Source organism: Numenius arquata, chromosome 22, assembly GCF_964106895.1.
Source record: "Numenius arquata chromosome 22, bNumArq3.hap1.1, whole genome shotgun sequence".
Lineage (NCBI taxonomy): Eukaryota > Metazoa > Chordata > Aves > Charadriiformes > Scolopacidae > Numenius > Numenius arquata.
The window spans coordinates 5,266,080-5,290,201 of record NC_133597.1 but is presented as its reverse complement, the minus strand read 5'-3'; the positions used below and the strand labels follow the sequence as shown (position 1 = coordinate 5,290,201).

The 24,122-nt window shown below is 55.6% G+C and overlaps 1 protein-coding gene across 2 annotated transcripts in view; it reads right to left on the bottom strand.

Moving 5' to 3' along the window:
* LOC141474583 (opioid-binding protein/cell adhesion molecule homolog) overlaps positions 1-24,122 on the bottom strand; it is a 312,645-nt gene that overhangs the window by 16,326 nt on the left and 272,197 nt on the right. For both annotated transcript variants that reach the window (XM_074162541.1, XM_074162540.1), the window contains one exon: positions 7,343-7,575. In XM_074162541.1, coding sequence (XP_074018642.1) covers positions 7,343-7,575 — 233 coding nt within the window. The remainder of the gene's footprint in view (positions 1-7,342; positions 7,576-24,122) is intronic.

The window sequence follows — 24,122 nt, the reverse complement described above, 5'->3', positions numbered from 1 at the left end:
GGAGGGGAGCCACAGGACGAGGGGGAAGGGTTTGACCCTGAAAGAGGGGAGATTGAGATGTGATCTGGGGAAGAACTTCTTTGCTGTGAGGGTGGTGAGAGCCTGGCCCAGGTTGCCCAGAGAAGCTGTGGCTGCCCCATCCCTGGAGGGGTTCAAGGCCAGGTTGGAGGGGTCTTGGAGCAACCTGGTCTGGTGAGATGATGGACAGGGGGTTGGACCGAGTTGATCTCTAAAATCCCTTCTGACACCATCCGTTCCATAATTCTGTGACTCCATAACCACCAAGGGAACATACTACCAGCCAGAAGAGTGGCTATGGCGGGGCCATCACTCAGCTGGCAAGATGCGGACCCATTGCCTGCTCTGCTGCTCACCCAACAAACAGGTCCACATGTACATGGACTGTGTACCACCTTGCTCTACTGAGTGGCTCCCATTCTCTGCACCCCCCTCACAACGTGCCTCATCATACAAGAGTTGAGAAAAAGGGCTCAAATCCTCTTCCATTGCTCACGAGCGACTACACCGTGACAGGCAGAAGCCCCCGCGTGCAGGATGCCCGCCCGCAATACACGGTCCTGACCTGCCACTGGGATACCGCAAGGATTCCCGGGCGTTGACGGACCTCGCCATGGAAGAACGTGGCCTTGGCCCCCTTCAGAGGTCCTCCCTGGCCCCAAAACGGCTCCCAGGATAGGGGCAAGATGCTCGCTGTCTAGAGCTCGGGCAAAAGGACACTACGGGGACACATGCTCCTCATTCCTTGTCCTCCCTTCCTGGAAAAACATGACACCTACAAGCATACTGCCCACAGAATAAATCCCAAGGAAAGGAGGAGCAGCACGGTCCCGCCGGCACGGCTTGCCATGGATTTTGTCGACCCGGCGTAATATTAATCACGGCACAGCTAATGCATAATGTTTGGTAGACCACAAAATACATTCGGCTCTGTAATTTCTTGTTTGTTCGCGAAGCCGGCGACAGAAATTGAATGTGAAAGCGAAGCCGCTACATTCAATAACAATAAGCCTGTGATTTATCTCCTTCCTTTACTGCTCCAGACCCCAACCGCCCGACGCGCCGACGTGCGCTTCTCCGCCCGCCCTGATGGTTGCTGAGAGATGCCATCCCTCCCCTTGCTCCAGGACTGAGAAATAGCCCTAGGGAAATGCCCACCCTGTCACCCCTCGGTGACGCTGCCGTGTCCTGGGATGCTACCTGCCCTTCTCGGGATATCCCTCCCCAGCACGGCCAGGAGATCCCTGGAACTTTCCCGAACGCAGGGAGTCCCGGTGCCTCCTTTGGTCAATGGTGCCGGCTTGGCCCCTGCTGCCCTTGGCCATGTGTGACCGGAGAGCTGGGACCTTGTGAGACGCCACCAGGTCCCTCAGTGTCGGGAGGGATGTCCGCTGCCTCTCCCACGACACGGGTCCAATCCGTGGTGGTGGGGACACCTCTTCCCCGCTCCACCGTGAAGGAAAAAGACAGAGCGTTGGTTGACAACAGCATGATCGTTGACTACACGTGATGCTGACGGCTGTGGGAGGGTCCCTTGCCCTCAGACTGGGCAAGGGGAGTGGGATGGCCGCCCGAGCAAGGGTCGGATGCCTCCCTCCCTGGTACCGCTGCTGCCTGTGGCTCTGCGGGAGCCTCCCCGCAGCGGTCGGTTATGGAGCTGTTGGAGGTGTCGCTCTGCAAGGGCTCATTAGTATATGGAAAGTCAGCACAAAGAAAGAAAATATGCTGAAAGCTCACATTTTGCCTGCACTTTCCATCTCCTTCACGGATGAGAAGTGCGATGGGATGGCACCACAGGCCTGAACCTACGTGGTGAAGGTGGCACCGACTGGTGGCACCCCCTGCTGAAGGTGGCACCGACCTTCACCCAAACAGCTCTCATTTGGGACCGATGCCCTTCAAAAAGAGATGCGGCACCCACAGGAGAGCTCATAGCTGCAGACAACCTCATGTCCCATAGCAATGTGGGTGTCTGCAGTCACCCTACTTCTGCTGTCACCAACTCTTGCGGAGTGCAGGGCACAGCCATGGAGGTGACCCTGCCCAAACGCATCTCTGCGTCCTGTCTCACCTGCGGTCAAGTGTCTGGGGGCAAGGGAGTCGATGCCCAGAGCTCTACCAAAATGTTGCTTCTCGCCAGCATGGATTATTGTCTCAGAGCAAAGCCAATCTCTTAAGTATGGTATGAGAACCTCCTCAGACTTCATTTTATTCAGATAATAGATTAACTGCTTCCACCAAATACGTTTGAGTCCACAGATAGAGTACTGTCTCATTTCCCGACCCGGAGAGCGGTGTGCCAGCCCGATGCCACACATGTTCTGCAGTCCCTTTGTCTCACCAAAGATCTTCCCTGTCCCTTCTCTGGGTCTTACACACTCCTAAATGATGCCTTCGGAGCCCGGGACTGTTGCACTCTGTGTCTCCCATCTCCACAGAAATTGGGAGCCCTCCGGTGGGGCTGGACCCTGACGCCGTGAGATGCATTGGGGTTAAAACCCCCACAAAAGGCCAAAATATCCCCAAAAGAAGGAAGAAGGCCGTGAGCCAGTGAGGACCCCTCCGTCCGTGGCAAAATCCGTCCACGCCGAGGACTGAAAGCTCACAAGCCTTCACATAACTAAATGCGGGTGTCGAGCCCCCTTTGCCGGGCAGACTCTCCCCACTGTTTGCCCCTCGCCCTTTTTCTCCGGGTTTTTGCCTTCAGACGGGGAAAGCAATAAAACCAAAACTCCGAGTGCTATACCTACTGTGTAACCACCTGTCAGTAAATTTATGAACAATTAGGAAGTGAGAGTGCTTCCCAGGGAGCTATTTGTGCACGTGTTAAAACGTTCTTTCTGCTCGGAAATATAATGGGGAAACAACTTCTCTGGTGCTCCCCCATCGCCCTCCTTTTCCCTTTTTGCTGTAATTACTCAGATGCCGTGCCGGGCTTCTGTTCCGCTGGCTCCCTGTCCCTGCAGCATGTCCCAACACCACTGCCTTTTCAACAACATCCAGACGCCTTGAGAAGGTCCCGAGGATGCTCTGCGGGGCTGCCCATCCTGTCCCTCCTCTATAATCCCATCCCATTTGGAGATGGAGAATTATTACCACATTGTCACGGCCCCTTTTGGGACAGTATCCCTTCCCACCAGGGCGGTGGGTCCTGTTTCCCTCCTGCCTGTCGTCCTCTCCCTCTTTCAGACCTTTTTCTCCGCACTCCATCCTTACTCTTCCATTTTTCCCCTTTGCTGCTTCCCCTTCCTTTGACACTTGGTGCTTTTCTGGATGCGCGCCTCTCCTTCTCTTGTCCCCTTGTTCTACAATGTTCTACGACAACACATGAGAAGATGATGAGAAGAAACGTCTCTGAGCGTTTCTTCTCATCCCTTTGGTTTTATTTTCCTTCCCCCTGCAGTTGCTTCTCCTGTTCTCTTTTTTCTTAGAAAGGCAAAAAACCAACCACAGCTGACCCTCTGGCTCTTGGGTCAGTATCCCCAGTGCAGATGAAGCTCCTGAGGAGGACCCGAGCCTGCTCCGGAGATCGCCTCCTGCTGGGAACTGCTTTTTATCCCCCTTTCCCTTCTCTGGGATGCTTCCGTACGGGCAACCCCTTGTGCCAAAATCTCCAGCACCTACATACTAAGCACTTAATATATCAGCACTTTACATGTTTAAAACCCACACTCGGGTCTTTTCCACAACAACTACAAAAGGCTGAGCGGCTCCTCTCACCTCCCGGTGCCCTACAGCCCCCTGGTAAGGTTTTAATAGGTATCCCTGCCTCGGCTTCTGTCTGGATATCAAAGCTGGCATGATAAAAGGCAGCTTAACTGCAGCCGTCGTGAAAGCTGTGGTGCCAGAGGGAGCCCCGAGCACAGTTCGCGTCGGGGAAGAACGCTGCAATGGGGCCGGCACGGGGTGGGGGGGTGGCCTTTTGGAGACTCAAGGAGTCACTAAAAAAGACCAAATACACTACACTGGCTTTCAAGATGCTGGCAGAATAGCTACAGCTGCATCGGTGCCGCTCTGAGAGGCGGCACATGAGCTGAGGGACACAGAACCGGAATCAGGAACGCATCCTTCCTCCGACTGGGAGGACCGACTGCATGGCTGGCACATCCCTACTGTGGGTGAGGACCACGGTCCTTCCTGACCCCTCCTGGCTCCCAGGATGAGGAATGCGGCGCTACGCCAAGATGGGAAAATGGATTGCACCGACCAGCAACCCACAGTAACGATGCCGACAGCCAGGAGAGGTTTTAATGAAAAATCTATGGCGAGCAGGATTAAGGCAGTACAGGGGAGGGGTCTCTAAATAAATCAGAAACAGAGGACATCTGAGGAATAGTAAAGACTACTCGGTACCAATGTCTCCACATTCAACACCGACATCTGTGCCAGACAGGGCGTCACGCGATGCCTGGATCCCGAAATGACGCTGCGTCCCCCTACACCACTACGGCACATCCTCCTTCCTCTCTACAGCTGCTGTTGTGAGAAGGAAGCCAGGGTGCTGCCCTCAAAAAAGCCACCGTCTACACCAAAACATTAACCCTCAGATCTGCTGAAATATGCCCCACATCCTGGAATGACCCACACCAGGGAGGGACGGCTGAGCCCTGGCTACGCTCTACCCTGCTCGTTGCACCAAAAACATTTTGCGGTGTGATGTGGTAAGGTCTCCCGGCTTGAGCATCCCACCTAGAGCCCCCTGAGGGGGGTTTCCCTGGGGTCCTACCTCCCTGGTTGAGCCACACGGTGTCCTCCGCTCACCCTGTCGAGGCCAGGAAGAAGATGAGGTGGCTCATCTTCTGCTCATACCAGATTAAATGCCAATTCTCTCTGCATTCCAAACTCACCCACGTGTCCCTGAAAGCGTCTCCATCCCGTCATCGCGAGGCCACCCCCAAAACCCAGAGGAACAGCAAACAAATAAACCCCCTCCGGCTCACTGCCATCTACGCTCTCCCAGACCCTCGTTAACGGCTGTGGCGATGAACCCATGCAAGCAATGTATTAATAACGCCACTAAGAGACACTTTCACTGTTGACGGCGTCTCCCCGGCAGATTTATCACCGGGGGGTGGGGAGGGAAGGCCGGACCCCGCGGTCGCACTATTAAAACCTCATTGAATACGGGGACAAAGAATCAATACTCTATCCAGACAACTTTTAGTTTGGCAAAAGACAAATATAAATTAATGGACCTGAAGGCGGTCGCTAACTGGTCACCGCTGCCCGCTGGCTGCCTGGACGGCACTGGGGCGGGGGGGCCTGATGCTGGGCCCTGCCTGGCCACCCCTGTGATCCTCCTGCCCTGGCTGCCTCCTTGATGAAGGAGGTCCCAAAACCTCATTTTTAGGCCATTATTTCAGGTCGACAGAGCTACAACAGAAACAGGGCTTCGCTTCTTCCATGCAAAGAGCATGCTCGGCTTCCGCGGATGCCAGTGCATCCTTGGAACACCGCTCCCTTACTCCCAGCACAGACCAAAAGGCGAACTCTTATTCATCCTGGTAGAAAACTGGCTCTTCCCCAGCTTGCGAGCCTGGAGGATAGCGGCCCTTAGCCTTGCCTGTGGATGACACCGCTCGGTCCAAGCCTCTGGAAATCACATTTTAGTCGCTGAACAACTGCGCTGGAGGTGAAGTGACACCAGAGCAAGAAAGGGTTTGCTCTACTGGCCGCCACCATCCATGACACACCATGTCCATCTATACATGGACTTCCTCAGCCTAACAACATGGGCAAACCTCGTGGCTTGAGCTCAACACATGAACAACCAAATGCAAAACCACCAAGGCATGGTCTACCTCAGCTGAGCCTCAGGCAGGTCACATCCTGACCTTCCCTGTGGCTACACAGGTGCAACCTGGCCAACGATCTCTGGGGCGGGAGCAATTCGACTAGGCTTGCTCATGTTGAATCAAAACTCTTCCCAGCACAATGAGGAAGACCTCGCCACTGGACCCTCGCTCCGGATGCAAACTATCCATCGCCTTGGCCTTCTCAAGCCTGGCAAGCGCTCCGAAAACAGGGCGAGGGGAGCAGGCGCGGACTGCCACTGCCGAATCTCCCGAATTCATGAGGTGCAAAGCACTCGGGTACTTCACCGGTGTTGACTGGATGGATTACCACGATTAGAGAGAAGACAGGATAAACAGATTAAACTGCACACACGGATGGCTCGCACGCAACTCCAAAAGGGGTGCAGGAATAGACCCTGCAATAGGGGATGGAGGGGATGCTCCCGATGGAACGCTGCTCCCCTCTTCCTGAGCCATTGGGCCCGCCGGGACCGGCCCGGAAAAACGCTCAGAGGGGTGGCCCCGATCGAACCCTGCCTCCTCCCAGTGAGAAGGACGCATAAATACATGTGTATCGGTGCCAAAGAGCTTCTCGGGGACCTGTCGAGGCCGAGAAATTTCTCAGATTTGCTCATTGCAAAATCAATACCCATCAGCTGTTTGAAATTAAAGGAAAGATTAGGCCCTGGTTTTATACACGCTTTATTGTATTCCAAGAGCTTTCTAGTCGGCCAGATAAATCTTCTTTAAGAGGATTAAGAAACTTTCATTATCTTTATCTAACCTGAACTAACACTAACTCTGAAAAATTAATCTAGAGACTGGACAAAAGCCGGTAGCCAGTGCAAAGCCACTGGGATCCGGAGGCAGCGTCCACCAGGGCACTACGGACCCCTCAAATCTGCCGGCACCCAGAGAGGCTCTGTCATGACAGCCTCTGGAATGCTGCTTTGTGACCCAACAGCATCTGCTACATCAACACGGTCGCCTTCAAAGCCCTGAGCCCCTCACGGGTGGCTTTGACAGGGTCGTGGGCTCAGCCATCTCTCCCGAAACCAAGGAGCCTCGTGCCGTTGGACTCTGCTCCTCCACCAAGTCTGGCAGTGCTTGGCTTTCGGCTCTGCTGTAGCATCTTTGGAGACGCACCCGACGGCCAAACAGCTCCCCTAAATGGCAAATAGAGCAACGTGGGCCCTGAGCGGCAGGGACGGGTCGAATGCATGGTGGGGACGTGTCAAATTCACAGAAGGGACGGGCGAGGGGGTAGAAGGAGGAGAACGTTGACCCCGATTCCTCTTCCCTGGTGTCCTGTAGCCCCCAGATGACGATACGACACGGCGAAGCTCAGACGATGCCAGTCCATCTGCTCCCCCTTGGCGACCCCCCTGGACCCGAGAGCCTCAACCCCCTGATGCAACACATATCTGTCCAATCCCTATATCTCTGTTGCCCGGAGGGCCTCCAAGCTCTTCCCAAGCCCACGCGTCCTTCCATATCACAAAGTTTGGCAATAGGATGTTAAGACCTACCTTGCACGATGAGGTGGACACGCGAAGTCTTGGGGTGATTGTCTGTCTGCACAGAGCAAGTGTAGGGCCCCTCATCGTAGACGTCCACGTTGTGGATCTTGATGCTGTACTGGGTCTTGGTGTTGGAGAGGATGACCACCCGGTTGTCTATAGACCACTTGTCGTTGCCGGCGTACAGGATGGTGCTGCGGTTCAACCACGCTACCCGCGTCACCCTGTCATCCACGGTACACCTGCAAAGGAAGACACAGAGGGTCAACCCTCTTGGGTCAGAACCGATAGCCAGGATCCTAGATCCCAAAAGGAGATGTGAGTAGGGTGGGAGCCGTGAGGCAGGCTCTCCGTCGCGCTCTGACGGACTGCCAGTACGGAGATGGCGTGTGCCACGTCCCAGGTACCTCACTGCCATGTCCCCCATCCCCTGAGATTTCACACCAACGGCAGGTTCGCCAGAAAAAAAGCCCTGCCTTTCCCTTTTATACGGAGCTGGGGAGTCATGGACAAAAATCCCATTACATTGGACCTTTGCGAGCCATGCAGACTTTCCCTGTCCCCCCACCTCACCCTCCCTTCACACAGAGAATTTCAAATAAAGCTGTCAAATTCCCTGATGGTTCGCCTGGTCGGCACAGCCCTGGAGCCATCCCTGGGGTGATATACGCACTCACTGCCGGGGAGAGGGACCGTGATGCACGTACGGGGAGAGGGGAGGAAGGGAAACGGCCAGAGAGGGCAAAGCCAGAGCATGGAGACGAGAAGGGAACATTTGGATAAGCAGCTGTAAATCCTACATGGGCCTCCAAAACACAACACGGTCGTTGCTGTTATTTATTTCCCGCCTGGCAACCCCCTGCCCAGAGACGCATAGGGGCTTGGTGGCTCCGGTTCCCGGCACTGACTTACGCCTGGCGAGGAACCGACAGAGGAGGGAAAAAGGGAATTACAATGTTCCCAGAGAACGTGGCTCTTTCATTCCCTTTGATAGATTTTTCTCGTTATATTTATTTCTGCCCTTTCTCTGCCTCCGCCACGGCGCCCGCAGCAAAACCGCCGAGCATTTGACTAAATTAAGAGCCTGGCGTTTCTCGGGAGCTTCTCCTTGCCCGCTCGGGGACCGAGGCACCTTCTCCTCGGTATCCGATCAAACTGAGAAAGCTGAGCTTGGTCCGAGCTTTTGCCGGAGGCGCTGCCGCGGCTCCCTGCAGGGAGGGAAAAGGCACTGACATTTGGTTGAGAAACCCGTGAGAGTCCCTCCCCGCACGCCCATAAATTCGGAGAGGGGCCGTCGGGCTGTGCCCGTCCCCTTCCCCGCTGCAGAAACTTTGGGGGTGTTATATGCCTCCCTTGCCAGGATGGCGAAGCCTCACCTCGATCGAGATTATTAATTGGGCGGAGGGAAGGGGGCGATGCTCAGCGTTTTTGAGGGTCCCCCCGGGCGCTCGGCTCCCAGGAACGAGCCATATATCCTCCCGCAAACGAGTACTTTTCCCGTTGCAGGGAGCTGTATGTCTCCGCCAGCCACCACAAGTAGGGATGCCAGGAAAGACGGATGGTCCTCCATGCTCGGCATGGCTAGGAGCCCGGCCGGCCTCGTGCCGGCCAACGGCGCCGTCCTTGTCAGGAAGCTGAGCTCTCCCTTCGTCCCAATTAACGGGGGGAGAGCTAAGCTCGGCCGAGTTAAGTTCGGCCCTGGGGGATTCCAGTCTAGTGGACTATTACTGCTGTCTCACTTCATTATAATGAATAATAAAGAGATACTTACACGCGGCTTCTGTAAATTATTCATTGCGTGCGCTGAAAAATCAGGGCAGCAATATGTAAAACAGACAACTTGCGTGTCTGCGCTCATATAAATATCCAGACTACAGCCCCGCGAGGTACTCGCTGGTCCCCTCATTAGGGGTGAAGCACAAGGACTCGGGTTGGAAGTGACAGGGACAAGGAGCTGGTGCCGTCACCGTGTACGTTCCGCCTCCACTGCCTGGCTTGGGCCAGGTGGGCTTCCTGGGGAGATCTGGGGCCAGTCTGGCACCCCCGAGAAATGGGGTGGCTCAATCTATGTTTACAACGCACATTTATAGCTCAGAGATGCACCTGCAGATGCGATGCCCATAACAAGCAGACACGCTCATACAACACAGAGCAAGGACAGCATCGCCCTCCCTTGCCCCTAGCGCCTGGGAACTGGTATCACCCTCAAAAACACTCGGAGCAAATTTTCAGGAGCAACCTGAAGACTCCTCCTTCCAACACTCTCGTGCCAGGAGCGAGGAGGCAACGGCTCCTTCTCCCCATCCTGTGAGCTCACTCATCAGTTGGTGCCACTCAACAGCTAATTTTGAACCACGTCCCATCAACTCTACTTGCTTAGCATGGTGCCCATCTCCACTGGAGTCTGGGCTGTCCCCTATGTGGGGGGAGGGACCAGACAAACCACCCTCCTTCGAAAAACCACACCTCCTGGATCTCCTGGCAATGTGTCAGAGCAACCACCAGCAAAAAAGCCACCATCCATCACCTGCCGTGGACACCATGGCGTTTCCACAAGCACCTTCTTGCCGACCTCACCTTCCCACCGGTGAGTTTTCCTGCACCCTGGGAATCGATGTTTCAAAGGCCAATACTGACTAGCACCTGGATGCATAAAACAACCCACTGGCTTCTTTACCTGGCTCGGAAAGCCATCTCCGTTAGCGTCTAAGCTGTCGGCTCCCCCTCGTCCTCCGAGCCGTCTTTGCTACCTATTTCCAATTGACTGGGATTATGATAATATCTCCAGTTAGCAAACAGGTAAAGAGACTCTGCAAAGCGTTTCAATAAAGCAGACAAGCTCTGACCAAGCTGGATAATAAAGCGGGCTGGGAGCTTTTCCCTTGAAGGGATCTAATTACAAAGACAAACCCCCATTAACAGGCTCCTGAAGGCACCGTATCCATCTCCAGAAGAAACCCTGCCTTACGCGTCTGGGAGGGACGAAAGACAATAAAGTGCCTGTCAGACGGGAGGAAAATAAACCCATCCTGGATCTCACTGGGAGAAAACCCATCGGGGAGGCATGGGGGCATTTTTGGGGAATGATACTGTCAGCCCAAACTCAAGACCCCGGTACCCTTGTCCCTTCTTTGTGCAGCGTGACCTGTCCCATCCTCTCCTCCACGTCTACATCCCACTTTGGTCCTCTCTCTCTCTTCAAGCACAGACTTTTCACCACCTGCAGCCCTTCAGCTGCCTCCCACCGTGACCGTTCTCTGCCAGACCATTCGCCAGGGACAATCGCTTGGATGCTGGGCTTCGCCCCAGCTCTGGCCCCCACCGATTCTCCCCCCGACACACGTGGCCTCTGGGGCGATGAACCTGAGCACGGCAGCGCCGCGAGATGCATGAGATGGGGAGCCGGGGGCAGCACCGCTGCGCTGCTTCCCCTCTAATTGCCCCTATTCCTCATCCTTAAATGCTAATTCTGAGGTTTGCCGAGGAGCTATTTCACTTAGTGTCAACAATACAGATAACTCCGCTGAGGCGCTCCTTGGGGTTGGTGGCACAAAGTGACCGTCTCCCTCCTCCCGCAGCTATTAGGAGAGACCCCCACGTTGCTCCCGCCGCCGGCTCCTGCCCGGCCCCATCAATGACACTGACAGCACTTCTCCTACGCGTGGGACGTGATGTTACACCCGCTGCCTTCCTTCCGCACCTTTTCCAGTCCTTTTTTGTGCTCCTGACCTGGACTTGGCCGTGCATGAGGGCTGAGCCCTGAGGCTGGGGATGCCCTTGATGCCTGCCGTGCCTCGATGGAAATATCATGCCCGGGGTTGGCACCAATTTTCTGGCAATAGTTTTGCAAGATAAATGACATGCAAGGAGTTAGAGGCATAAAAATAAGTCGGGCAAACCCCCCTCTGTGGGTGCAAAGTATCCCAAAAGATGAGATGCTTGGGATCCTGAAACGTGGATCACATCCCCAACAGTCTGGGAGACCGGTTCCCACCCAGGCTCTGGGAAAACGCTCTCTGGATTGACCTCAAACCCTCCTGCTTCCCTGTGCAAACCCACATCCCTCTACTTCTAAATACTTCGACATCCCTTCAACCCCAAACCTTCAACTTCTCTCCTGTAGGCAACGCGCCTCGTCAAAATGACAAATGGAGATGCCGAAACTGGTCCCGAACTGGCTGCCTGACCCAGTTTTGGGCAGCTGAAATAGCTCGCACGGATCGGGAGAGGAACCCCTCAATGGCACCAGGGTAAAGTTTCCAACCCATGGTACCTGTCACAGGGGCAGCGCGAACACCCCGGCACTCTCCTCTTTGAGAAGAAATTGCTAATTACGTTTGCAGGGGACTCCTAATGGGATTTCTCCTTCCCTTCCGGTGCTCGGAGTGAACAGGCTCCCGATGCCTTTTATTCCGGGCGGCTGGAGCAAAGGCAGCAGAGATTTATTTGTAATCATCGGAAATAAACACACTTCCTCAGAAGTCAACACAAAAAGAACAGAACCTGGCCGGGCTCCCACTTCGTTAAAGATGCAAATTAGACGCGGGCCATCAAAACCCGGCGGCTCCTCTAATCCTCTCCCAACAATGTAAACCGCCACATTAGCCGCGGGGACAATGGCATCTGCGGCGTGTGACGACGGGTCTCGCGCAACCAGCTCCCTGAGGGCAGGAATGCGCTGCCCGGGTTTCCGTCACTGTCAGCCCTGATATTTATTCTTTAAAGGCACTTCATCTTCCTTCCCGATCCCTTCCGCTGGCTCAGCCATCTAGGGTATGTCTCCTCCCATCTTTCCCATCCATCCTGCCACCTGGATGCACAGCCCTGGCACCTTGAGGATGGAGGGGACCCCTGATGTGCCCTTTGGCATCGCCCACCTCCTGTCCAGCCCTTGCCACCTACTCGACACGTCCCCAGCCGTCACCATGCCCCCATGGGGAAACATGTGGGATGAGCAGGGAGGTCAGCCAGCCTCAACTGGGCCCCTTGTCCCCATAACCTCCCTCTACACCATCAACCACTCCACCCATTACCTCCCGCAAAGCCGTGTGCCGCTGGCTCTCGTTCTCTACAAGCTTAATTAATTGCCTGGCCCCACCTCTATCGCGCTGCTCCGAGTCCCCAGGCCCTCCCAGTGCTGTTCAAACAAGCTCTGGACCACGGGCAAACCCTTCCCAGCTGATCGCCCCCTTCCCGGAGCCCTCCTGCCCTCCCCAAAGGGATGCGGTTTGCCCGCCCGCTAACGAACATCAGAATAGGAGCTGCTCCCCGTGAAAAAAACAAGCCCCAGATTGATACATTAGAGGTTGCTAAATATAAAATATCCATCTGCAAAGATAATAAGCCGGCGAGGGCAGGGGCTGTCGAGTTGCTCCGTTTTCAGATAGTTTAATGGTGTTTTGGTCCGTGACTGCCGCTGCCAGACATTAGACTGATAACAAGATGATGAGGAGGGCGGGAGCCGTCTGCGCCAGGCGTCGCTGCTCCAGACTTAATGCTGGCCCTGCAGTCCCCGAGGGCCACCCAGCATCCGCAGGGCTTTGGGTGGCCTCGGTGATGCCCCAGGGGGTGCAAAGCTTGAGTCAGGTCGGTGCCAAGCTCCATCTGAGGTAGACTCAGGGAGGGGGTCTGCGCCCACCTTTGGCTTTCAAGGGGCTTGCCCTTTCCCTGCATCCCAGTCTGGGAACCAGGGACCCGGGTACCACTGCAATGCTAAGGCTCATCTGCGCTGCCGATGGGTTAGAAACAGATGATAGTTTCTGGGATCTAGGGGATCCCAGGGAAGGGATGAGAGGCGAGATGACCAGCCACGCGGTGCCACCGCCACCATTACCTGACCGCATCTTCTCCCCAAAGCCCTTCTCGGGATTTTCTGAATTAATGCTCCACATCCAGCAATTCCAGAGACCGCAATCGGCTCTGTTAAAGCCAGCTCGGTTTTCCCCTTTTGCTCCTACAGCTCTCCTTTGACTCCTCACTGCTTTGACTTCCAGCTGGTGGGGACGCATGCTGCCCTGACAACATCAGGGGCAAGGGGACGGGTGGGCTGACGGGGACGGGTGGGCTGACGGGGACCGGCGCTCGGGCACACTCTGCTCCTGGCTCCCACCCAATTTTCCCACCGTGAGTCCCTTGTTTCTGACATGACCACGCATCTGTATCCCAATGACTGAGGCTCTACAGCCCCTGGGAAGGTCAGCACTGCCTTCACTGTGCTCCAGATCGGAGGCCCTTTTCCTCATGGAGCCACTGCATCCCTCCCCTGTGCAAAGCTCCCGGTTGCTCTCCCCGTCCCAGACAAGTCAGAGCCACTGAAACCTGCTCTGAAATGCATCGCCACTCAGAAAATCACTGCAACGCTCTCTGCCCTCGGGACCACACCGGGTTTGCAAACTGCCTCTGGCTACAGCCTGGCAGTTCCCCATTCCCCACGTGGCTGCCATCCAGCTGCATCCACGCGTCGGGATGCTCCCCCGGGATGCAGAGGGGAAGGCCGGCAGGCATCTGCCTCGGCCCCGATGGCTCACGGCTCTTATTAGCTTAGGAGAAATCTTCATAAGGAAATATGAGGCGGCAGCAGAAAAAATAAAGCTGGAGGCCTTTGAACAAAGAAAATCAATGGGGATGTTTATAGAGCAGGTGGCACTTAAATGCTAACAGCAGAGTCAGTTGATGCTGGTGTCCACACCTCATCTCACGAACAGAGATGGAAAATGGCATTGGGGGGTGGGGGGAAGCAGTCCAGAGACACCCTGAACTTTGGAAGAAGAGCAGTGAGGCACCTTTCCCCGCCCAAAACCTAAGTGACTGTGCTCTCTCACCAAAGCCAGGTCCCTGATGCAGCCGGGCACAGATTCCCAACTTGCTCATGGCCACTGGGCCATCCTGTGGGTTGAAGAAGGCTGGGACATCCTCCCAGCTCCTCTCCAAAAGAGAGGACCAAAATCCACCAGCATTTACCAGCAAGGCATCACCACCTGTCCTAGGAAACTTTAACCCTATGGTGGCCATACTGCAGGCTAAAGAAGACTGGGACGTCCTCCCAGCTCCTCTCCAAAGAGGTGACCAACGTCCACCAGCATTTACCAGCAAGGCATAGCTACCTCTCCTAGGAAACATCGACCCTCTGGTGGTCACTGGACCATCCTGCAGGTTGAAGAAGGCTGGGACATCCTCCCAGCTCCTTTCCAAAGACACAACTGATGTCCACGAGCATTTACCAGCAAGGCATTGCTACCTCTCCTAGGAACCATCAAACCTCTGGTGGCCATCAGGCCATCCTGCGGGTTAAAGAAAACTGGGACGTCCTCCCAGCTCAATCTCCAAAGAGATGACCAGTGTCCACCAGCATTTACCAGCAAGACATTGCTACCTCTCCTAGGAAACATCAACCTTCTGGTGGCCACCGGGCCATCCTGTGGGTTGAAGAAGGCTGGAACATCCTCCGAGCTCCTCTCCAAAGAGGCCACAGACATCCACCAGCATTTACCAGCAAGGCATGGCTACCCCTCCTAGGAAACATCGGCAGAGAGCTATCTTCCCACCAGGGAAGCCAAATTCCCCCCTACCCCATGCCAGGGCTCTGCCCCACGCCCCGGCAGGGAAGAAAAGACCCCACACCATCACAGTGCCGACAGAGGGGCATGATCCACCCCCCCCACCCCCCCCCAACTCGGCGGAGCCCCGCACCTCAATCAGCGCCCGTGTACCGATTCAATCAGTGCTCATCTCACACAATGCAGCACCTGTGCCCTGGCTGATTTCTAGTGTTCTTCAATCAAAAGGAGGAGCAGAAACGCAGAGTTTCTTGCCAGCGGGGCTAGCGGACCCCAACGGGCAACAACCTGCAGCCCCCTACGCCTGTGGTGGGCTTTTGGGGCTGGGTTTTTCCCCTTGCTATGGCTTTTTCCTATTTTTTTCTGTTTTCTTGATCTGCCTTCCCAGGCGGGGAGAGCCAGAAATAACTGTTTCACTGTCACAGTTAGCCATGTAGTTAAGCACCGGTAATTAACGCGCGGCGATACGAGGCTCCCACCGCTCCGATCCAGCTGTCCTGATGGGACTGGCGACCGTCTCCGTCTCAACCGGGCGAGGGGGCCATTTTCGACCCCGGGGGGAGCAGCCACTGCCATATCCCGCAGACACACAAGAAGAAAAGATGTTGGCAGCTCAATTAAAACATGGGCCAGGGTGTGCTGGCGACAGAAGGAGCTTCTGCAGAGCCCAAGCGAAGCCATCGTTCATCTGTCCCTGGCTTCAGGGAGGGAAAATTGCTCTGAAGCCCCCCTGGCGCAGGACAGTGTGGCAACGCGATGAGAGAGGTGGCAGAAGGGCATGTAGGTGACAACCCCTGTGTGGTTTTCCTGGGTGAAATAACGGCAGGTAGGGTTGGGCTTTGGATGGAAACCCATCCAGGTCTCCGTGGCCCGTGGTCCTCGCACTATTGGTCCGTCTCTCCCCGATAGAAGCCAGGGGAGGGAGGAGAACCTCATCTCCCGACCCCCCGTTAATTACCAGCAAAAAATATATCTCTCACGAGACGCCCGCTCCTATCTCTGCGGCTCTTAAGGGTAATGGAGAGGTTTCAGTCTTGGGAGGATAAGTCTCGGGCTCTTGGCTGCTTGCCCGGGAGGATTATTTTACATCAGGTTGAGTTCTGTAGTAATTATCTTCAAAACAGCTGGACTGCTGGATAAACTCGCTGTATCTTAATGCACAATACAAGAGCAAATACGGAGAATTAAACCGCGATTTCAGACAGGCCTGATAGATAGTCGGGAAAAGCGCTCGCCCGGCGTTTGGGAGGCCGAGGCTCGAGGCTCCTCCGCACGTCAGGGGTGGGGAGGCTTTTTCTCATTTGAAATCAATTCAAACTTCCCCGGAGACCCAGCGGAGGGGGAAAAGGAGAGGCCGGATGAAGATGTTTCACCCCCGAGCTCGCGGCAGAAAAAGCAAAGCACCGTTTTCCTCACCCCCACGGCTGAACCATGACGCGGTATTTGATCCCAGCTGGAGAGCTGGATGTTTCGCGCAGCCCCGAGCCTTCCATAAAATCCCAAACTTTCCTCACACTCCAACTCTGAAACGCAGTTCCCTGCAGGGGAAAATCCACCCCCTCCGTCCGCATCCCTAGTGCCTGAACATCACTTCCAGGGCCTCCCGCATCCTGTCCCAGCGGGATGGAGGGGCTGATGGACAGACAAACCGACTCCCAGACACCACCAGCGCCCTCACCCCAAGCACCAGCGGGGGGAATTAAAAGGAAAAAAAAACCCCACAGCTTCTTTCAAGATGATGCCGCCGCAAGTGTGAAATCCGCATGGAAAGAATTAATACGCTCTAAAAAGAGGGAAATTCTGCCGATGGAGGGTGAAGCCGTATTTCACGGCGGCCGCCGAGAAGCGCTCCTGCCCAACCCACCATCTGCAAGTGACCTGGGTTCAGCCCTCAGCCCGAGAACCTAATTGCCGATTCGCAGAAATTTCACCATCAATTAGGCAAAATAACATAACCCACGAGAGGAAATCCTCTGCTCGCCGCTCCTGCCGACCCCCAGGCTTTCCACCCGCCGTCTCCCGGCCGGGTTGAGTGTTGGATGCTCCGGGTCATGGGCACCCAGGAGCTAGATGATGGCACCGTGGATGAAGAAGTCATCGCTGGCGTGAGATGACAACAGCCACCATCCCTAAGCAAGAGCCAGCCAAAGATCTCTCTTTTTCCCCCAGGTACCCCTTCTCCGAGCGTCTCCACGGGCCGGGTCCCTGATCCCAGCGACCCTACAGGGCCAAACGACTCCGTGCAATTAGGGAGTTTATTTGTTTGAGTTGTACGTGAATATACCAAATTACATTATCAGATCATCGTCCTGCTTCTGATTTATTCCTTCTTTGTTCTTCAAGTCTTCGTACATCTAAGCAATTAACCTCTCAAAGAGCTGGAGAACACATAATTATCCTCATTTGTCTAAACGTCACCAAGATGGCTGCCTTTCAATTAACCTTCTGGGAATGGAGGGAAGTTGGAGTGATACAGTGATCATTTCCAACTTCGCCGTAGCCTTTTTTTTTTTTTTTTTCCTCCATAAAGTAATTTAATTGAAATATTCAGATGATAAAATATAGCCAGATAACTGTTACCGCAGGTAACGGGATCAAGAGGGGGCTTGCGATCGAAAAAGAAGTCAAATGAGGTACAGTAATATTATATCAATACGTGGCACTTCCATCTAAAAATATCACAGCACTTTGTGCTTATTAATGAAAGGAGCCTTTCGCGCTCCCCACCGGGCTAAGACTTACGTCACTTCAATATGTCACTGCTACTGATGGGGAAACTGAGGCAGGGGATGAGCTCTGGTAGGGGGTAGGGGCAGGAGGTGGAAGAGCGTGGCCAGGAGCATCCCCTGAGCGTCTCCCCTGCGGCTGCTTCCCTCCTGCCCTGGGAAAAGGTGGCTCCGTACCCAAGTCAGAGCGATGCGGTCACGGCCGAGCTGCTTTCGCTGTTATTTTATTAATAGCCCCCCGTTTTGCTGAGAGAGCGTCTGCCACGCGCGAGCGAGGGATGCTCAAATAAATATGCACGGCTTCCGCCGGAAAGCGCCGGGTCAAACTCTGCACCCGTGTGAAGCAAGACGCCGGCGGCGTCTGGCGCAGGCGAGGAATATTTATACACGCCCCCGCACCCAAATATCTATGGCGAATAAACAAGCCAACGCCAAAGTTCTCCTCCCTGACAAGCGTGGCTTCTCAATTCCTCCCGGCGCCACGGCTTCGCTCCCAGAGGGAAATTGAGCCATTTCAGCTTGGGCACCTCTGCCCTGGGAAAGCAGGGGTGGCCACGGCAGGGCAAGTGCTAGCCCTCCCTGCACACTCAGTGGGTTGGGAGAAGCCAAGACGGAGCTCAGGGAAACTAAGGCACCCAGAGGATGCTCGGGACTCGCTCCCCGTATCCTTCCATCCCGGTCTCGCGGGACGTGGGCAGGGAAGCAGGCAGTGATGCCCAGGCGGGGATGTGGGCAGCGATGTGGGCGGGGATGCCTGGGCAGGGAAGCAGGCAGGGATGCAGGTAGGGATGCCCAGGCAGGGATGCTCGGGCAGGGATACCCAGGCAGGGATGTCAGGGCAGGGATACAAGCAGCCCTGCAGATGACCCAAGAGGAAAACACATGGGAAAAGCCAGAGGGTCCCTCCTGGGGACTACACACACACACACACAAACCCTATCTCTCCCGGTGCATTCATCCAGAGAGATGAAGTGAGGATAACACAACGGCCACCGAGTTTATTCTCGGCACAGGCTGACGGCGAGGTAATTAAAATGCAAGCCGGAGCCGAGGTACCTATCGATAAATCTCTGCTTTTGGCTCTTCGGCTTGACAGGAAGCCTATAGCTGGCACGGGGAATTCAGACCGAGGGGGAGGCGTGGAGAAAGGCCCTGCTTTATGCACGGCCATTTTAATGTTGCGTTTGAGTAATGGGCCTTGCAAATTAGCACCCCGCCGGCCTGAAATACATATTTTATTTTATTTTTTCCAAGGACACGCGGGCTCCCGATCTGACAGGTGATGTGGGCAAAAAGTCCCCGAGGGGAGCTGCCGGCTCGGCACTGCGTGGTTCCAGTCATATTTTAAACCAGCTGGGATGACTAGGAAGAAAGCCGAGAGCTTTCTGCCTAGGGGAAGAAAGGGAATAACCAAAGGCTGGGGGAGGCAATGGAGCAGAAAACGACCCTGTGCGAGACCTGGAGAGCGGTGGCGGGGAGCATCCTCCAGAGGGAACCCACACCGACATGGCAGCATCGGGGCGGACACACCGGGACACGTCTGCGCCACACAATTCTCCTCAAACCATCAAAACTACGGATTTCTGCCTCTTGCCAGAGCTCGTTTGAGCATCCGGTTCTAGTCTGACTGTTCGGAAAGGCCGGAGGTGTCTCTGATGCTGTGATTTCTCCAGGGAGAAGGGGGGATGCCGTGGTCATGGGAAAAAGGGAGCCTGCTGCCCGACGGGGGTCCAGCCCCTCCGGCGCACACGTGGCAGGAGAGAGTGTACATCCCTGCCTTCGCTCGGAGGGGACCATCGGGAGAAGGCTGGAGAAATATGTGTGGCTGAACACGAGGGGGAGCTCGGGCCAGAGTCTGCCGGGGAGCAGAAAGTGGAGCCCACCTCCCCCCTGTCTCTTTGCCCCATCCCTCCCTTTCCACCTCCATCTGTCTCCCTCCTCTCCTTCCTTGTCCCCTTCCTCCCCCTCCTGCACATCATCCAACGGGTCACCACAGGCATTCCCATACGACCATGCGGAGGGAGAAGATGCTCCGGCACCAGGAGGACGCGGTCCAGCTGCCCCCAGACCCACATAACACCCCACAGCACCTTCCCCCCTCGCTCCCATGGAGCTGCGCGTGTGGCCGGGCAGGGATTCAATCCCAGGGTTGGCAAATTGCTCTGAACCTCTAACCATGAGCCGGATGCCTAGAATTCTCCTCCTGGTTGTCCCCACAGCCTTGTGCAAGAGGCACGGGGCGACATCTCCCAGCCCCTCCCGGCCAGCAAAGGAGTTAAGACACAGAGATGAGCACAGCCTCTGTGGAGCCAAAACGCAGCACGTTTGGGGCACAAGAGCCTCCTGGATCCCCCGGAACCTGCTGCTGCTTCCCCATCCCTGACCTGCCACCTTAGGAACGTTATCTGGATTTCACCACAAGGACTGGGAGACAGGTTCAAAAGCGAGCTCAGAGCCCACAGCGGGATTTTCCATCCTTGCTGCCGGCTCTCAGGGCTGTTAGCTCAGCTCCAAAGTGTCCAAACGGGGTTTGGGAACGGGTTGAGCTGGTGGAACCCCACCAAGACCCGAGCTCTGCTGCCAGACCTTCCCCCACGGCATCATGCCACAGTCCTAGGACCAGGAAAGCGACTCCTGCTCTCACTGGGGCGCAAACCCGAGCCCTGAACGACCCCACGGCACGACTTGCTGCATCTTCTGGACCACTTCACCACGCCAAAGTTGGACTTTGGGAGCGGGCGGCTCCGTCTGCGGCTCCCGCCGGCCCTGCCAAGTTTCAGCCATGCGGGAGGTGATGTGGAGAGACAGCTACGACCTCGCCAGGAGAGGCAGAGAGTTTGGGAGCAGTGTCTATAGCACTCCCCAGGCATGGCAGAAAGCCTGCGTGCCCAAGCCACCGGTGCGTGCTCTCCCGGCCAGCAAGATGCTTCGGGGAGAAGGGGAAGAAGCAGCCTTTCAGAGATAGACGCATCTGCGTCTCCATCCACGCCAATACACTGCTATTTCATACAGGGGCATCTCTCTTCAGCTCCATGAGGTCTGACCGCAGCTCACGGGGGCGAATACAATGATTTCCACCTTTCTTTAGAGGCGCAGAGCTGGGCTCTCGGCAATCTCAGCCGCCCACGGGCACTAGATTTCATTTATAGCTACCTAAAAGCTACAAAGCCATCCCAGACACTTAATCCGCGGGCCTGCCGACAGCCGCAGGACCTGAGTCAGGGAAGCTGAGAGCTGTTCTGGGAAATTCCTGTGGCTTTTGTATCCCGTAATGCCGAAAAAAAAAAAAAAAAAAAGGGGCGAGGGGGTGGGGGTGGCGATGCCACACGCCCACGGGTACCTACGGAGCGGGGAGACGGAGGACCAGGCTCGGGAAAGCAGAAGTCGTTTCCTCCTGGCAAAGCTGCCGACTCAAGGAGAAAACATAAAACCCTCGATGAAGGGCTTGCCTAGTTTATTATAACATCGGCTTTAATTTATGCGCCTGCCTTTTATGATTGTTCTCTATCACTGTTCCCGGGGCTTATTTATAGAGGGCCATTAGCACAGAGAGCAAGCCCTGATGAGCGAGCGTTTGCAGTGCCTGCCAGGGGAGCGGGGATATAAACCCAGACGAGGAGGAGGAGGAGGAGGAGGAGGCTGCAAGCTCTCGTGTGGGGCTGCGGCGAGGCCTCTCCCCGAAAGCCGAGAAGGATAATTTGATCTCGGAGCGCGATACAACTTCATTTCACGTGGCTCTCTTTGGGCGAACTGCAGCCTCCTTCACATGCACTTTGCTGAATTCCCCAGCCCCAAACAGCCACCGCAGCTTCAAACAGGGGGGGAGGCAGAGAGCTTTGGATCTGCCTGTCCATACCAGGCACAAAAAGGCTAAGGATGTGGAGAAAAGCCCCTGGATGGTGGGACAGGAGAGCTGCAGGGACGAGGAGGGGGAAGGCAACCTCAACTACACACTGTTCAAGCATCCTGCACCCCTGCCTGCACCCTTGTCTGCATCCCTGCCTGGGCATCCCTGCCTGCTTCCCTGCCCACATCCCCATCTGCTTCCCTGCCCAGACATCCCAGCCCGCATCCCTGCCTGGACATCCCTGCCTGCATCTCTGTCCGGGCATCCCTGTCTGCATCCCTGCCCAGACATCCCTGCCTGCATCACTGCCCGGACATCCCAGCCCGCATCCCTGCCTGGGCATCCCTGTCTACCTCCCTGCCTGGGCATCCCTGTCTACATCCCTGCCTGCATCTCTGTCCGGGCATCCCTGCCTGCATCCCTGCCCATCTCCTCCTATTCCACCTAAAAGCAAGATGCTCTGAGGGCTGCGCAGACACCCTGTGACACGCAGGGGACTGTGGGTACCAAAAACTTCACGTCACCAAATTATTCCCATTTACAACCATCGCCCTCCAAACTCGGCTGCGACCCGCATCCTGTGGCAGTAATTAAAACTGCACCCACCAAAATGACAGGCTAATTACAGCCATGGGCAGAGTCCGGCCCACCCCCAAAACACACCGATGGGCAGGGAAAAATACATGGAAAAATACACGGAAAAAACCACAGCTAAGCGGGTAGGTGGGTCTGTTGGCAGAGAGAGACGATGTGAAATGAATTTGTACGATCAAAGCCTTCCCATGCAGTTCGCAGGTAATTTGTGACGAGAACAAAAGCTTTAAATTCAGCCACTAAATTATTCACCACAAATCGTCCTCTCGGCTCCCGCGCTTGTGTCCTTCAAGCCGTTCTCGGTGGTGATTACGTCCCCTCGGCGCACGGGGAGGCCGCGGGGAAGCGGCCGCGGGAAAGACAGAGCCGCCAATCCGACACCGGCGGTTTGATTTACAGAGAGAACCGGGGAGAGGAGACAGTCGCCCTCAGGAAAAAAAGAAACTTCAAGCTCTAACCATCCCATCCAGGGGGGTTCTGGGTTCTTTATGTGGATGGGTTTTGTTCTTTCTTTCTTTTTCCGCACCAAGCTCCCACTGCAGGCAGAAGAGATGATGCTAAATTATTTTGGAATATGCTGAGAATGCCCTGCTTGGCCAACCGATGCCTCATAAATAATTGCTCTTCCCCCAGCCCCTTTCCTGTTCTTGATCTCTCTTTCAAGCAGGACAACGCCAGCTCCACAGGGAACCCGTTGCCCACCACAAAGCACATTTCGGGCAGGCACTGCCCAGAAACGCCACCGGAGCCAGACCTGCTGCTGAGGGGATGAGACCACACGACTGGGAGAGAGGAATGGCACCAAAAAGGAGCCACTTGGGCTTCTAATGAGGTCGCTACCTCCCAGTGACCAGTTTCTGAGCCCATCTGGGTGCAAGACAGCCCTACCACAGCCCTATGGCAGCCCTCTCTCGGCATTGGAGCCAGGCATTGCTCCATCTCACCACCCCAAACCTCCTCAATGGGTTCACCAATGGCTTCGGGAAGAGCCGGGCTCACATCAGGCATGAAACAACCTATTTTTTCCAGCTGCAGGGTCATCTGGAACACAACTGGCTGCCCTCGCTCGACAGACTTTCACTGGAGAAAGCAATTCCACGCACAACTTGGAAGGGATGGGAGATGTGGTTGCATCCAGGTGCCGGATGCTCAAACCTCACTCCTGATGGAGCTAGTGACGAGGACCGAGGTCCCTGCTTCTCGCTACCATGGGCTCCCTCCAAAGCAGGGGGAGATGCTTGCAAAGGACCAGGCAGGGCAGAACATGCCAGTGGTGGTCCAGGGTAGATGCAGGAGGAGGGTGGGCTGGGGAGCAGAAAGCCCCGCACGAGCTCATTCAGCATTTGTGCCGTAGCTAGAGGGGCTGCGTGGCCCAGGGTTGTCACCCTGGCTCCTTGCACCACCACTAAAAACACACTTTTCTCTAAAAACTCCAAAGCGGAGCTACCACATTCGAAAGCAGAGTCCCCTCCAGTCAGGACTGACGGGGGTAGGAAGAGCCCTTTGGATCACAAAGCAGAGCGCAGCAGAGGCACAGTCATTTTCTAATACCTGAAGTGACATTTCACGAGTCCCTCACACTCAGCTGTGACACTGACGATGTCATAATAGGGATATGAGCGCCACGCATCTTCTCGCTGGCCCGGTACCCATCACTCAGGCGTGATGGATGGGCGGCAGCCTCGGGAAGCCGCTGACAAGTAGGATCAGCGAGCAGCTCTATTTGTGGCTCTGGGCAAAGACTAAGCCTGTTCCCTCCCCGCCTCAATACACCTCGGAAAAAGGTGGGTTGCCTGGCACGCACAGCTGGTATTTTGGTGGCAGGATGAGGGCAGAGTCCCCCGAAGTCACCCCAGAAAGCCCCGGGGCTGGAGGGAGCCCCATCATCCGTCAGTGCTCGATGGTGATGGATGTGCTTGTGGCTCTGGGTACCAGGGGCAGAGCCCTCAGCATCACACCATCGCTCCTCTCCACCATCACACCCGCAAACACAAGTGGGGTTTGGCTTGTGGTTTTTTTTTTTTTCATCAATAACCTTCTGACCTCCCCAGGAAAACACACACACA